This window comes from Tetrao urogallus (assembly GCF_951394365.1).
Source record: "Tetrao urogallus genome assembly, chromosome: 5".
Classification (NCBI taxonomy): domain Eukaryota; kingdom Metazoa; phylum Chordata; class Aves; order Galliformes; family Phasianidae; genus Tetrao; species Tetrao urogallus.
Window position 1 is genome coordinate 6,185,946 of NC_136818.1, and position 15,352 is coordinate 6,201,297.

Genomic DNA, 15,352 nt, shown 5'->3' on the forward strand with positions numbered 1-15,352 from the left:
TCTCAAAGTTGTTTTTTAAAATGTCCAGACTTTAAATGTGTTTCACATTGTTGTCAATGGAACCTCAGACTGTCACTTTGGTGGAAGTTTATCCTAGTCAGAGTACATTGCAGCAGAGCTGTCAGGATCACTTTCAGTGTAGCCTGATGGTGTTAAGTACTTGTTTCTGTGCTCCCTTCCTGCCATTTCTCTCTTTTGATGCTTAAAGGAAAGCGATGAGTCTTTGGAATCTGTTCTCCCACTGATTCTGTTCTATTACTGTTAAACTATATTTTTAAAATTCCCTATTTTATATGATATATAAAAAGAAATTTATATAAAAGTTTTATATAACTGTATGTTGGGACAGAAGGAACATGATCATGGCTGAGATCTTGTGAAAGATGAGTACAGTGCTGGAACAACATTCAGGCATTTTATATGAAAGTAAATGTTTCATTACACAGACTTCATTTTAAAGAGTTTCACAAGGTTCCTCACCTGTACTTGACTGAGCAAAAAGTCTGACTTGCCACCTTCTTCTTCATCTAGCAGTGCTGTGTAACACCTGCAGTGCGTAGGGGTAAAAGGCGTTGGTGGAGGCCGAAGAGTTGGTTCTGGTTGGAGACAAAGCACTCCAACCACCCCAGACTGAGCATTTTAAATATTTTTGTGGTCCCTTTTAAGGGAGCATGAGTGTTTCAGAATTTCTGATGTAGAATTCTCAGAACACCTTTACGAGACAGCACTGTAGCCCTAATTTTGCAAATAACTACTTTGTCATGCTTCCTTATGTGGTTTGTTCAAGGTTACACAAGTCCTCTGGTGGAAGAGGAAATTATACTCAAATCTGTGGTGTTTAAAGCTCTCCTTGCAGAAATAAAAAACCCTATAAATTTCCTGTCATTTACTGAAATTAATTCTAAGTATTAGTGCTTACTTTGATCAATGCTTTTAATTAAGTTTACTGCTTCTTTTTCTTTCTAGGCTTGTACTGGTATAGAAAATATCGATGAAGCTATAACTTTGCTTGAACAAAATAACTGGGATTTAGTGGTAAGTATTCTAAGAGAATGACTTGTCAGATGAACAGTGGTGTGCCATCCTGCTGAGACAGCTATTGTCTTTATTTCAGAGTTGTATGGCTGGGGCAAGCAAGTTATGTGCAGGCTTTTTTTTTTTTTCTTCTAGTTCTTGCTTGTATCATGACATTGCAAAATAAAGGCTTGGTATAGTTTATCCAGTAGTAACTCTAAGCTATGAAACCGTGACATACCAGAAACCATATGCAAAAGTGTTCATTTAAATCTTAGTCATTAATGTTTTTAAACAGGAAAGCACAACTGCGTGTTGGCAGAATGGTACGATTTAAAACATCCTTAGTCACAGTAGTTTGTTGTGACACAGTGTGGGCTGGGCTGTTTTGCAAGTTCAAGTATTTGTTATATGAAGACAAGGAATAGTGTTATGCTTTCTTTCCGGGTTGTAAGGTTCTTAATATGATGCATTAAATCAGTTGGATAGGATTTTGGGGGGCTTGTAAATTGTAAAGTTATATGGATTACAATAAATGATCGCAGGTAATGCTGAATGAGAGAATTATGATGAAAAAGTGTTAAGAACAATAAAGAGGAGTTGTTTTATTGTTTGTTTATTTTCTTTTGAGACTCCAGAATGAGCGAAAAGGGAATGAAGTACTTACAGCTATGATAATACCTTTACATTCTTCATCTTATTAGTGATGATTAAATGATCTAGAAGTAAAATGTAGTAGGGAAAGAAGTAATGTCCCAAAAATGCATGCTTAAAAAAGACATGGAAAGTAAGAAAGGAAAAAAGGTTAGGGATGTAAGAGGTACTTCAGGATAGTGTCTGCAAAAGGGGAATGGTAAGTGGTAGAAGAAAAAAGGTGGATTGGAGTGGGTAGAAGTGACAAAAATGCCCTAAGCTCCTGTCATTAATAAGACACTGGCTCTCTTATTAGTAGCAGACTTCTTGTACAAAGGGGAGTGGATGCTAAATTATGCAGAAGAGTGAAGAAAGAGAAGATGAGATTTGGAGGCAGAATGTAAAAAGACAAGGAGTTTCTATCTTGAGAGAATTAAACATCTTGTTGTTAGACGATGGATTTCAGCATTTCAAAAATCAAAACAGCACATGGAAAAAGCTCACAACTGACGAGAAACCTAGGGATTACTTATTTTAAAAGTGTAGAATGAAACTGTAAAATAATAATCCTTTGTGTGCTTACTGCATCAGTATTATCTGTGTGCTTGTGTTGTGCCTCTCTGCCTTGTGATTCAGTGATCAAGTATGGAACCAGTGCCAAGAAACTGGGGAGGAGGGAATACTTTGTTTTTGATTAAACCAAAAGGTCTTTTTGAAACTTTTCAGCTGAGATGGAAAATGTGAAAATGTATATGCAAGAAGCCTCACACTATAAATATTGTATTTTAGGTAGCTTGAAGAATTTCTTTCTTTGCCCTGATGCAATATTCCTACTGCTTATTTTCTTCATAGTTTGTTGTTGGTTTTTTTTCTGGTCCTGTTAGTAGATTTTAGTACGAGAGTTAAAGTGTCACCCATCTCTTTCCTGTAACTTGAGTGAGTGTTGCTGTGTTTTTGGATTTTTTTGGACATGAGGTCTTACCTTTTTAAACAAAACAAAGCAGCAATCCAAGCCTCAGTGAGCTCTAAGGAGCTTTGCAGTTGGACTTGATGATCTTTAAGGTCTTTTCCAACCTGAGCAATTCTATGATTCTTTCTTGGTTTAGTTGCTCTCTTTTATTTATTTTTTTTTAAAGGCAACCTTTTTTTTTTAAAGTAAGGATGCGTATGAATTATTTTTTTCTTTTCATTTGAGAATGGAAACATCAACAATTTTTGAACTTGTAAAGATCCTACTTCTGTCATGTTCACACCTCCCCAGTCTTCGTTTACCTCCCTTAACGTGGGATGCTTGGAGACATTGTCTTCCACTTAGACTAAACAAATTGGATTTAAATCTGAGTTGTGTATGTTTTATGGTGTTGAAATCACATTTGTAACTGTTTAAAGTGATACAGGAAGCTGCCACTTATAAACATTATATTGCTAGGTTTCAAGTGCTCAAAATCAAATTGGTAATGAGATTGCTGTGGAGGAATTTGCCTGCAGTAACAACAAACAAACTGTTTGATGGGATCATGAAGTCTAATCTTGCCAATAACTGATTTCCTTCTTTTGCACATGAATTGACCTTTGTTGTGGTCTTCCCCAAATAGCAGTTTACTTTTTTAATGTATTGGAGCTCTGTTACCTATTTACTGGGCTTATTCAAGGCCAAGTGATGAAATGCCACAGGTATTCTGTGAAATCTAGATGATTGATGTAGATAACGCAGTGATTTCTTTTAGGTCTTCATCACTATGAAATTGTTCTTCAATTAATGATTCAGTAACTCTTAAGCCTGCTACAAGTGCTGGTTTGTTTCTTCTCGAGTGTTGTTCCTCTGAGACCAATCAATTTACAGGAGATTTTAATATTTGAGGAAGCAAAAATTAGGAATTTGTGTGCTGTAAAATTTGATGGCTTAATAAGTTTTCTCATTCAAAACCTTCTGCTTTGACATTTGGAGATAAGAATGACAATGTAAATGTATCTCAAACTTCGTATGAAGGGAATAAAAAAGAAATCCCAAGTATGTCCTTTTTGAATTGTTTCTGATAGTATATATTTAAGAGAAATGATCTATTAATGCAGAAATTCCTAATCTGCTTGGCCCTATGTGATATGGACTTTCAGGTATGTGAGGTTATTACATATGTGGTAACTGCTGTCCTGATATCCTGTACATAAAATCTAGTAAGACCAGATTTTTTTATATGAAGAACAGCATTATCTGCTTATTTTTTCTACCTTTTTCCATATCAGCATTTCTGTTGTTACTCCTTCAGCTGTTATTTCATTTTTTTCCCGACAGATATGGGGATGTGGGTACTGCTTGGCGTAACACTTTAAGAGGAAAGTCAGTTTAATCAAAGTTGAGGTGGGGTTATCCCATGTTCACTTCACTGTAGACGTTGTGTGTATAATAATATATTAAAAGAAAAAACAACCTCACAAAAATCTGTTTTCTATTTAAAATAAACTCTTAAAATGGCCTTTGTGCCTTCCTGCTGTGCTTAGCTTTGTTATTCCGTGTTTGAAGCACAGTATAATTTCAGTGAAACCAGCAGTTTAGTGCACCTGGAAATGTGATGACTTGCAGTTCTTTTCTCACTTAGCTTCCAAGAATCAGCTGACAAAAAAAGCATTTCTGTATCTTGGAACAAGAAAATTGTATATTTTGAACATCTGTTTTTAAAAAGCTTCTACTCTCAACTGTAGGGTTTTCTGTTTTCGTTTTGGTGTATAACTTACACAGAAGATTGTTTGGTTTGACTTTAGTTTCTTAATGGAAATATGCATTTAGTTTACACTTTATTCCTGTATTTTTTTCTGTGATGTTCTGTGGAAAGAAAAAAGTAAGAAGAATTTGAACTGAGAAAAGTGAGAGAGGCTTTGTAATTTTTCCTTCTCTGTTTCTGTTGGAAATGCCATTTAAGATGGAATTCCTGGTCAAATGACCATCCACTGCCTCTTGACAGTTAGCAACAGTCCATTATTTATGTCTTTTGCTATTTTCTAAACATTAACTTAGTTCTTTTGTTACACAGTGTAGTAAATCTCACTACCAGCTGGTAAGAACTTAAACACTGGACATTACTTTTGTCTGTTTTATTTTTCCAACTGATTTGCCCTGCAGAAACATTGATGTATCTCTGTTTTTTAAAAAATTGATTTAAATTAGGCTGTACCCAGAAATCAGGTGATTCGTTTGCCATTCGTAGGGCCATTTCTTTTCCTTAAACATGGGGCAGTGCTGTCGTATGCCTGTCAGCTCATTTTATTCTAAGCTGCCTGCTTTTCAGTGGCTGTGGAACCAGGGCTGCATGTGATGGTGATCGTGTTCATCACGTTTACCCCTTCTATCTTGTATTGATCTACTGTTTTCTTCACTTTTGACCACAATACTGACAATGGTACATGTTTGACAGCACTTACTGTTGGAATGGTGAAGTTGACCATCTGAAGGATTTTCACTGTTAGGAACATGTATGTGTCTGTGCTTTTATAACATTTTCTCTGTGTTCACATGAACAATCATGTGGGAACTAGAGGTTTCTATCTTTTTTTTTTTCTTCCCAATTTCAAATTTTGTCTTAGACAGATGCCTCCTGTATCTGGGTGTCCTGTCGGATATGCTCAGCTCAGTTAGTTAATTCTTGCTGTTGCTGTATTGAGTAGCCTGGACAGCACTCAGAATGGTGCTTCCAGAAGAGCTGAGGAGGAAGAAAGCTCAGAGGTGACAATGACAAGTACTGCTGGTGGACAGGCTTCCACCTGGTGCTGGTGAACTGTGCTGCCCGTTCTCCAGGAAATACAGGAGTTGCAAGTTTCTTGTGCAGTATTAATCTCCCCCTCGGGAATCTGAGACCCTGGAGATTAGTGAGAGGATCTGGGGAATGGAAGACCCCCCTTCTGTCAGGGAAGAGGTGGTCCGGGAGCGCCTAGGCAACATCAATGTTCAGAAATCCATGGGACCCGATGGGATTCATCCACGGGTGCTGAAGGAGCTGGCAGAGGTGATTGCTGAACCGCTTTCGGTCATCTTTGAGAAGTCTTGGAGGACGGGGGAGGTGCCTGAAGACTGGAAGATAGCCAACGTCACCCCAGTCTTCAAAAAAGGCAAGAAGGAAGACCCAGGCAATTATAGGCCAGTCAGCCTCACCTCTGTCCCTGGAAAGGTGATGGAACAGCTTGTACTGGATGTCATCTCCAGACAACTGGAAGAAGAGGAGGTTATCAGGAGTAGTCAGCACGGGTTCACAAGGGGGAGGTCGTGCTTGACCAACCTGGTAGCCTTCTATGATGTTGTCTCTGGCTGGGTGGATAGGGGGAGAGCAGTGGATGTAGTCTACCTTGATTTCAGCAAGGCATTTGATACTGTCCCCCATGACGTCCTTATAACAAAGCTGAGGAAGTGTGGGATAGATGAGTGGACAGTGAGGTGGGTTGAGAACTGGCTGACTGGCAGAGCACAGAGGGTCGTTGTTGGTGGTGCAGAGTCCGGTTGGAGGCCTGTAACTAGCGGTGTTCCTCAGGGGTCTGTGCTGGGTCCGGTCTTGTTCAACATCTTCATCAATGACCTTGATGAGGGGATAATGGCCACGCTCAGCAAGTTTGCCGATGATACGAAGTTGGGAGGATTGGCTGACACGCCTGAAGGCTGTGTTGCCATTCAGCAAGACCTGGATAGGCTGGAGAGCTGGGCAGAAAAAAACCAGATGAGGTTTAACAAAAGCAAGTGTAGAGTCTTGCATCTGGGGAGGAATAATTCCATGCACCAGTACAGGTTGGGGGATGAGCTGCTGGAGGGGAGCTCAGCGGAAAGGGACCTGGGTGTCCTGGTGGACGACAGGTTGGCCATGAGCCAGCAGTGTGCCCTTGTGGCCAAAAAGGCCAATGGCTTACTGGGGTGCATTAAAAAGAGCGTGGCCAGCAGGTCAAAGGAGGTGATCCTCCCCCTCTACTCTGCCCTGGTAAGACCTCATCTGGAGTACTGCGTCCAGTTCTGGGCTCCCCAGTACAAAAAAGACAGGGATCTCTTGGAAAGAGTCCAGTGGAGGGCCACGAAGATGGTGAAGGGCCTGGAGCATCTCTCCTATGAGGAAAGGCTAAGTGAACTGGGTCTTTTCAGCCTTGAGAAAAGGAGACTGAGAGGGGACCTGATCCAGGTCTATAAATATCTAAGGTGTGGGGGGCAGAATGGCGAGGCCGGACTCTTTTCAGTGGTGAGTGGAGACAGGACAAGGGGAAATGGCCAGAAACTGGAGCATAGGAAGTTCCGCACAAACATGCGCAAGAACTTCTTTACAGTGAGGGTGACGGAGCACTGGAACAGGCTGCCCAGGGAGGTGGTGGAGTCTCCTTCTCTGGAGATGTTCAAGACCTGCCTGGATGCCTACCTGTGCGACCTGCTGTAGGGAACCTGCTTTGGCAGGGGGGTTGGACTCGATGATCTCAGGAGGTCCCTTCCAACCCCTACAGTTCTGTGATTCTGTGATTCTGTGATTCTGTGAATCTCTCGTACTAGAAGACAAATTGTGTGTAAGCTTCTGTTTTACGAAGACTTACAGAAGTCCCTTTTGGAAGTCTTTCATTTATTTTACATTACATCAGGATCCCTTTAATTTCTTGTTCTCTGTGTTTCCATCTGTTTTGTGGCTTCCAAGTGACATTTCCGTATCATTGAGTAAGCTCATATGAATGCTGTGTATCTTTGTCAACGGTTTACGGGCTGGTTCGGCCCGGTTCCGTGACGAGCGGGGCGGAGGGATCTGCAGATCCGCGCCTCCGGAAAAAAAGGAAACAGGAGACCCCAAAATAATTAAAACAGCGGCACCGATCTGAAGAGAAACAAACTAATTTACTAAGTATATTATCGGAATGCAAGAGAACACACTATAATACAATATAATCAGAATTGAAGCTAATAAATCAAATATAATGAGAGAGAGAATGTCCGAAAGGTGGATAGGCCTCACCACAACACTGAGGTGAGATGCGCAGTCCAGTTGAGCAGCAGGGAGACGGGAGCAGCGCCCACGACGAAGGGCAAGCGAGAAAGAGAGATCAGGCGACCTTGCCAGGAGTTAAACCCTCCTCTCCCTGACCGCAAGGTCCCCTGGGGGAATGTAGTTCTTCTTCTCTTCAGGGCAGGTACCCAGGACTTGAGCATTGACAGTTAAAGTCCCAGTGCCCCACATGATGTTATGATGTGGAATACCGAAAGCCAAAAATCACAAAACCGTGACAATCTTATGGAAGTTCTGTGCAGCAAAGCATTGGCAAAGATGGCCAGCTATTCTTAAAGCATGATTAATAAATCCGTTATTATTATTTACTTTTGAATACCTTAATCTCATATAAAGCAGATGTTTCTTCCCTTTTTGTATGCTTTCTACACTGTAGACTGTGAAATGCTCAGATCTACAGGTAGTTGTAAAGGTGGGATTGCTTTCCATGTAGTGATGTGCACTTCCATCTATTAAGGAAACAAATGCATACAAAGAACTCAACAACTAATACTTAGCGAGACAATTAAGATTCTTAGTTTGCAGAATGCAGAATAAGAGTGTTTCTTTGTCACCTCAGTAATGTGCTTCAAAGAAGGAGGATCACCTCTGGCAGTAATATGTGGCCCAGTTTCTATGCTACGACCAAATCCCAACTGCTTCTGCCAGAGGCTTTTGGGCCTCGTTCACATGGTTTTTGAATTTTTTCTGTTAGGAACCCTGTTTAAATTGCAATCAAAGCTGTAGCCGATACTGTGTAAATACTCAAGAATCTCATTTCACAGTGTTCCACCTGTGAAGAAGAGGCTGGGAAGGTAATGGTTCCTCTCATTTCAGTTCTCAAATCTTTCTGTAAAGTCTTATTTTCCTTATTTCAAGTCTTCTATACCAAAGCTTCACTGGATTCCCATAGATCTTGCCTGTGACTACTCAGGTATTAAAAAAAAAAAACCTTCCTCAAATGCTCCTCACCCCAGCAGTCAATAGCTGTGTCATATACTAGACCTGTGGGGACATATGGTCTCTTGAGTTTACCTTTGTTTTTTTTTTTTTTTTTGGTACTAAGGCAGGTGAAGGCTAGAAATACAAACTATTTCCCACCCCTGAGTAAATTTCTGTGTCTGCATGAGGGTTTTGTGAAAGCAGTTTGAATATCTGTGAATGCTCTGTTGAAACATCTGTGACATACATGGAAAAGGTCTTAGAAACTTCAGTGGATGAGAAGACTTGAGCTTGCATTCCAGAAATCTGGTGTTTTTCAGTGATGTTCATTCTTGCCTCCTATTGGTAAGGCATTGCTACAGTTTTAACACTGTACAATTATTTGTTTTGTCGGCAATAAACTCTTTCTAAGAATCACTTTGATCTACCATGATTGGGGCAAGGTGTGTAAAGTTTACAAGTTTATGGAAACCAAGAGTTGGGGTTAAATATGTGAATTGTTTTGACCTCCAATTTGAAGGCAGTTTTTTTGGAAGGATGAAAATGGATACCTCTCATGGAAGTAGTTCTTGGTTTATAATTTTATTTAAGGCATTTAAGAATCATGGGTTTAAATGTGTTTTCTTTAGTGCTGTTTCATGTCTGGTTTGCAGTTTTGTTCATTCAGCAGAAGGGCCTAATTTTCACATTACTTTTTGAAGAAGGATGGGTAATAGAGTAAGAATATTTAATATAGGGTAAGACTGGTGTAGCATAGATGTCAAACCTTGGACAGAGCGTCTTCTAAATCAATACCCTCTACTTGCTGTTAAAATGTAATATTTTCTCAGTATGTGTGAAGAGATCTATACCTTCCATCCTTTCAGTATTTTAGCAAATGTAATGGTTAACTGGCAAATTGTCAGTTTCCTAGGCACTAAAGGGATTATGCTAATCTAAAACAATTTGATTTGTTTCATTACTGGTGATTTAATATTTCTAATAGGAAATGCCTGCTTTGTTCACTGGAGCATAACAAAGGAATTATTATTGCTGTATTTTAACTGCTTTGGCTGCATTAAAGAAGTTTTAATTTAAACTTAAGTTTTAATATCTGGCCAGAAATGTAGGTGAGCAGACTTTTTTAGGTGGCATGTTCACATCGGCATTGTAAAGTCATGTAGGCAACGTGTCTTCTTTCTAAATAGAATGTAATTACTGAATAAATGAGCTCCTTGAACTTTGTCTTGCGCAGTGAAAGCAAAGGGACTAGAAAACTTTGATTTCATTTCATGAAGAAAAAGCTCTATTTCTTGTAGTAGATAATTTTTTTGTGCTCTGATTACACCATAAAAATCAGAACCTGAGAAAGCAGTAGTGCCTTAGTATTACTTTAGCTGTATGCATGCATTACCCACCTGCCTTACATTTCACAAATACTTACTTTCAGAGGATTCTACCTCTGGATTGGCAGCCTGTGTGCAGATTGCTTAGCATTAATTTGTCCTTAAACATTGCAATTTAAGAGCAAATTTCTAGAGTATATTAATAGTTGAGTGGATGGTAATTGGTGTTTTAAGATATCTGAAAGTAGTTTGCCATGTATTACTCTATAACTAGTTGAACTGAAAATTGCATACATCTTCTAAATGTGTGTTTGACAAGCAATTAGTCTGTCATGAAATCATGCTGGGAACGTATGAGTAGGAGTAAAATGAAGTAATTTATTTAATTTGAGAACCAGCGTCTGCAGATTCTGTGACTGTTTTGCAAGTGAACCTTAATGTGAAAGACTGGACCACGGTAAGCTAGGAGTCATCTGGAAGCCACCAGGCTTCTAGAGTGGGGTATTGTGAAAAATGATATAAATGTTTCACTACTGAGTATCTTAACTGTTCTGTCCGAGTTTTATTTCAGTACACTATCTAATCCTGGAAGACCTGGTTGGTGCAGTGCCAGAAACACTGCCTTGTCTGAAACATGGTCTGAAGCACTGTAGATGAGCTATATGCTGCATACTTGAGCTCTGCGTTTTCTGGCTTCCAAAATAAGCGAAATGTTGCATAAATATTCTTTATTATTGATTATGATTAAGCAGTCTGTTGACTACAGTAAGAGTAATTTGGAATCTGTCAGGATGCTTTGTGGTGTTGTGCCTTTTTCAGTAAAAGCAACCTTATTCTGTGTGCAGCGCTTCCAGGATTTTTTGGAATCATGTTGTGTCGTGAGATTTCATCCTGTCTTTGTAAGACTCACTGGGAACTAGCATGTCATAACAACGAGCAGTTTTAAAGTTGAACAAGAAGTATATTATCTTCGAGTAGCCATCCCCAACCTTTCCCTGGTAGTGTTGCCATTCAAATTTACGTAAACCTATTTGGAGAGGGATAGAAGTATGGGAGCTCAGAATACAGATTTTTTTCAGCCTCAGCCTTTGTTTTATCTGTCTCTCCTGTTGTCTAGCTTAGTGTTTCAAGGAGTAACAAAATATGCTTTGATATCAAACATAAGATTTTGTTTCTGTGAAGTTAGGATATGAAGCTGTATAGCATAAAAATGTGTGACATTAATCAGTATAATATAATAATAATATAATAATATACTAGTATATACTATATACTAGTATATACTATATACTAGTATATAATACTATATAATAATATAGTATAGTATGATGTCAGTATAATCAATACTGATCAATATAAGCTTCTTTACTTATGTGCTCATGGTTTTTATTTTCATTACACCATATAAATGCATCCATTTGTGAATCTGTTATTGAGATTGAGCTTTATTTGTGGAATTATGCAGTAACAGTGTACAATTAAAGGACCGTGTAAAGTGTGGTTTTTTTCCCCCAGGATTATTGAAGTATATCTGACTGTTGAAAGGCTTCCTAGTGCATTTCAGCATATTGTATGAGCTACAGGAACAAGTTTGTTGAAGCCACCAAAGAAGTGGGGAAAAGTGGGAAACCACATCTAGAGTGCTAACTGCAAACTATTTCAACGCTCGCTCTCTTGCTGATGATGTGAATCATCTGTATGAATATATTCATGTGGCATTTTTGATGAAATGCTAATTTTTTGCTTTATTAGTAATTCTATTGTTTGACAGCTTTTCATGAAGTATATTTGTTATAAAGAAAGCAAGCTGAAATAAAGCAGAATGCATAGAAAGACATTTCATTGTAGTTCAATTACAGCTTTTGGTTAAATTTTAACCACGATGGGGACAAATGTTGGCATTTGGTAAGAGCTGTGGGTGTAACGCAACGTCTAGCGCTTGGAAATACTTTGAGACTCGCAAAGCTGGGGAAATGCCAGCAAGTATAATGCAAACTGCAGGGAAATGCTCACTCTTTTCTATGCTTTGTACAGCCTGGGAATGGTAACAAAGGTAGAGTTTGCTCCTGTTAATTTACTGCTGGGGCATAGTAAGTAATTGTTAGGAAAATTTAAATATTAATGCATTCATTCAAAAATCCAAAAAATGATAGTTTTTGTAACTTGAGCCAAAGGCAGTCGTTACTTGTTAAAATAGTGGTTTTAAAGTATCTGTGTAGGAGGCTGATGCTGAATCTTGTCTGCAAAAGTGTCTGGTCTAAAATAATTTGTATTTGTGCAGAACATTGTACAGAATTTCACATCTAGGATGGCAGATTGCTAACATACATGTAACAGGCAAGATCAGACAGTTGTGTGAAGTTGGGTAGAAGCCATGTTTCTTTGCTTGGGAATCTTGTGATACACTCCCAGTGTCTTAGTGCAGAAAGAAGTGATTGTTTTACAGCTGACTTCAGTAAACCTTCATTTTATTAATTCGATTTGCGTGCATTATTTGACAAGTACTTGCTGTATGGTTTTGTCAGTGTTGGTGAGTAAAACTTTTCCTGTTTGCTCCCAAATATTCCACTGTCTATGGTTATAATCAGATCACAGGAGAAGTTCCTACATGCATATAATTTTTATGGAATTGACTGCACTTCTAGCATTAGGAGGTCAGAACAAATATTTTTGACATAATTATATCTGGCATTATCTGTTAAAAACGTGGCAATGGCAAGATCAGTTCTGTTGGAAAATGCGAGATTTTTGTTGATTAAAAGTCTGTAGAAAAGCATTATGGAAATGATTATTGTTACTACTGAAGTTTGCAGATAGCAGTATCCTGTGTTTCACTGTAAGAAATATTTCTGTGGCCAAAATGAACAAATAAATCCTGATACTATTCCATTTTTCCTTTTTTTTTTTTTCTTTTCTTTTTTTTTTCCTTTTCTAAATTCAGCAATCTTGAGTGATAGGCAAGTAGGATGAATTGATCAAATACAGGAAGACTTACTGACACTGACATTTTCAAAACACAGTAGTTAAGAATTTTTTTTGGTACTAAATGCTTGTTGTGTCTGCCTCTACAGTGAGGCTCTGTACACATGATTTGGGGTTCTGTTCACTTGTGTTATCAGACAGAAAAATAAATCTATACAGGATTAAATGATGAAAGGGTCAATCAAGTATTTAGATATATATGTAGTGTGAAGCAACAAAACCAGTTATTGTTATATTTCTAAACGTGCTCCAGAAGTCTGCTAGTACCATAATCTCTGAGATGGCAAACTGTCTGTAGGAAGCAGCATGGGATAACCTTTCTGAATTTGTGGCTTGACAGAAATTGTTTTGATGTCAGAGAAATGTTAAATATATAACAGGATGAAAATGCAAGATGAGTGGGATAGCCACAAAATGCAGTACTTTATTTCTGTATTCTCCCAGGCATTTTAAAACAAATGTAGAGTATGACATGTAACATTTGGGGGAGGTGTAATAAATGAATTTATTTATCAAAGATAGCACTAGCTGAAGTTCACAGAAGGAATTAAAGATACGGATCGTGAGGGTATTATATTACTTAATATGGAATAAAGCAGAAAAAATGTAGTTGAGAAATCCTTTTGTGTCAAGCTGCCGGAATCCCAGAGAATTAGAAGAAAATGCCCTCAGCAACTTGCTGTAGAGATGTTTTCTGGTATGCAGTTTTAGACAGGTGGTCCTGAGTCATACCTCCCGAGATTCATTTCACTCAAGGAAAATGCCCAGGTTGTTTCCTGAAGAGAATCTGTAATTTTTGCGTTTCGGGCTGGATCCCTCCTGCTCTTGGTTTTCATTGAGGTAGAAGTCTGAATGTGGGAAGTTTTAAAGGATCTTTGTGGTAGAGTCTGTATCTGTCGGCCAGAACTGTTGTCTGGAATGGAGACTGGGAAGGAGAGGGGAAAAGAGGTGGCTGAGGAAGCTTTTTTTTCACATCTCAGCTGTTGGGAGAATCTTTGGCTGTGCTCATCTGGGCCTGACTTTAGCACTTAAGGTAATTTATCTAAGCATCACTTGTAAATTGTGGAGTTCATGAAGAGGAAGGAATTCCCTGCCTGGTTTGCGCATGCATTCAGTCAATATGTGTAAAGCCCTGCTTCTAAACAGTATCATTAGCAAATCTGGTCTATTTTCAATCCTACTGATAACCACTGAGTATTTTAAGCTCAGGAGATAAGTCTGTACTATCTGAAATGATGCAGTTTTTCATCATTTCCTCCCTCCAGAGTGAAAGACACCATCAGACATGCTTAATTTTTTTTTTTTTAATGGTCAGTACCATAAGTCTGTGTTTTGAGAGAAGTCATCAACTTTATTATTTCATCAGGTTATTAAAAAAGGTTGATCTTGTTTTTTTTCCCTCTGACACTGTTTTGTACCAGTGAAAGATAGATTAGTCAATTCTGGATACGTGTGACTATTACAGCAAATATTTCCTTGAGGAAAGGCTTTAAATTTAAGAGTCTGCTTCATAACATTCTTCAGGCACTTAAATTATTCTAGTCTGTAGAGTACTACTGAGTTCCTGGGTTGCCCAAACTTTTAGTGGATTTAATAACCTTTTATTAATCCTATTGCTCCACTGGATTTAATGTATTTTGATACTGTAGTTTGGGAACTTGCTGCTGTGAAGCTAACCACCAGAAAAAATTATCATTACTTTGACCTTTCTAATTGGCACTCGTCAGTCCAGTATTGTGTCCAATTTTTGTCTTTCCATTCTCTGAATGAAGAAGATTCTTAGTCATCATTCTCAGTATGACTTTAAACTGTTACGTGGAGCAGACTCAGAGTTGTAATAGTGGAACTTCTGGATGTCTGTCTGGTCAAAAATGAGCCAGTTTACATCAGGTTATGCTGGACCTAATGAATTCTTAAGTAATTTCAGTTCTTAGATATATGACAGTCTCTAAGCAAATTCATAAATAAAGAATAACTGAATTTGGCTTAAAATTTCCTAAATAAGTTGTGAACCTTGTAGTTGTTTGAATGTTGTCACTGAAGCAATAATTATGTTCTTGCTTCTGTTCATTTGTATGACATTTGAACAATATTACACAAGGTTTGGTACATGGGTAGCATTGCGACACACCTTATATCTTTAGCTTTGGAAACAATCTTATTAAAACTCTGTAATTTTCCAGTTAAGTGGAGCTTAACTCTTTAAATACTGCTAGCATTAGAACAGACACCAAAAAAAACCCAACCAACCAAAAGTTGAAGTTGTGGACACAAGTGGGTATACATGTGAGAACACAGCGAGCATGTACTGCTGCTTCCCTGGTAACAACCTGAAGCTGAAGAAATGTTCTGAGCCAGACATGCATTTTTATTTAATAACCCATGTGCAGATTTACTGCACCTGTCATGTATTTCACTTGAAGCAGTTTTAGTATCTTTAACTACTGTGTATTAGTCACACATGCT

At 38.4% G+C, this 15,352-nt stretch overlaps 1 protein-coding gene across 1 annotated transcript in view; it reads left to right on the top strand.

Annotated features, from left to right (window-relative positions):
• FAF1 (Fas associated factor 1) overlaps positions 1 to 15,352 on the top strand; it is a gene marked incomplete at both ends in the record, with an annotated part of 143,134 nt that overhangs the window by 13,821 nt on the left and 113,961 nt on the right. The window contains one exon of the mRNA XM_079536576.1: positions 967 to 1,035. Within this exon, the coding sequence (XP_079392702.1) occupies positions 967 to 1,035 (69 nt within the window). The remainder of the gene's footprint in view (positions 1 to 966; positions 1,036 to 15,352) is intronic.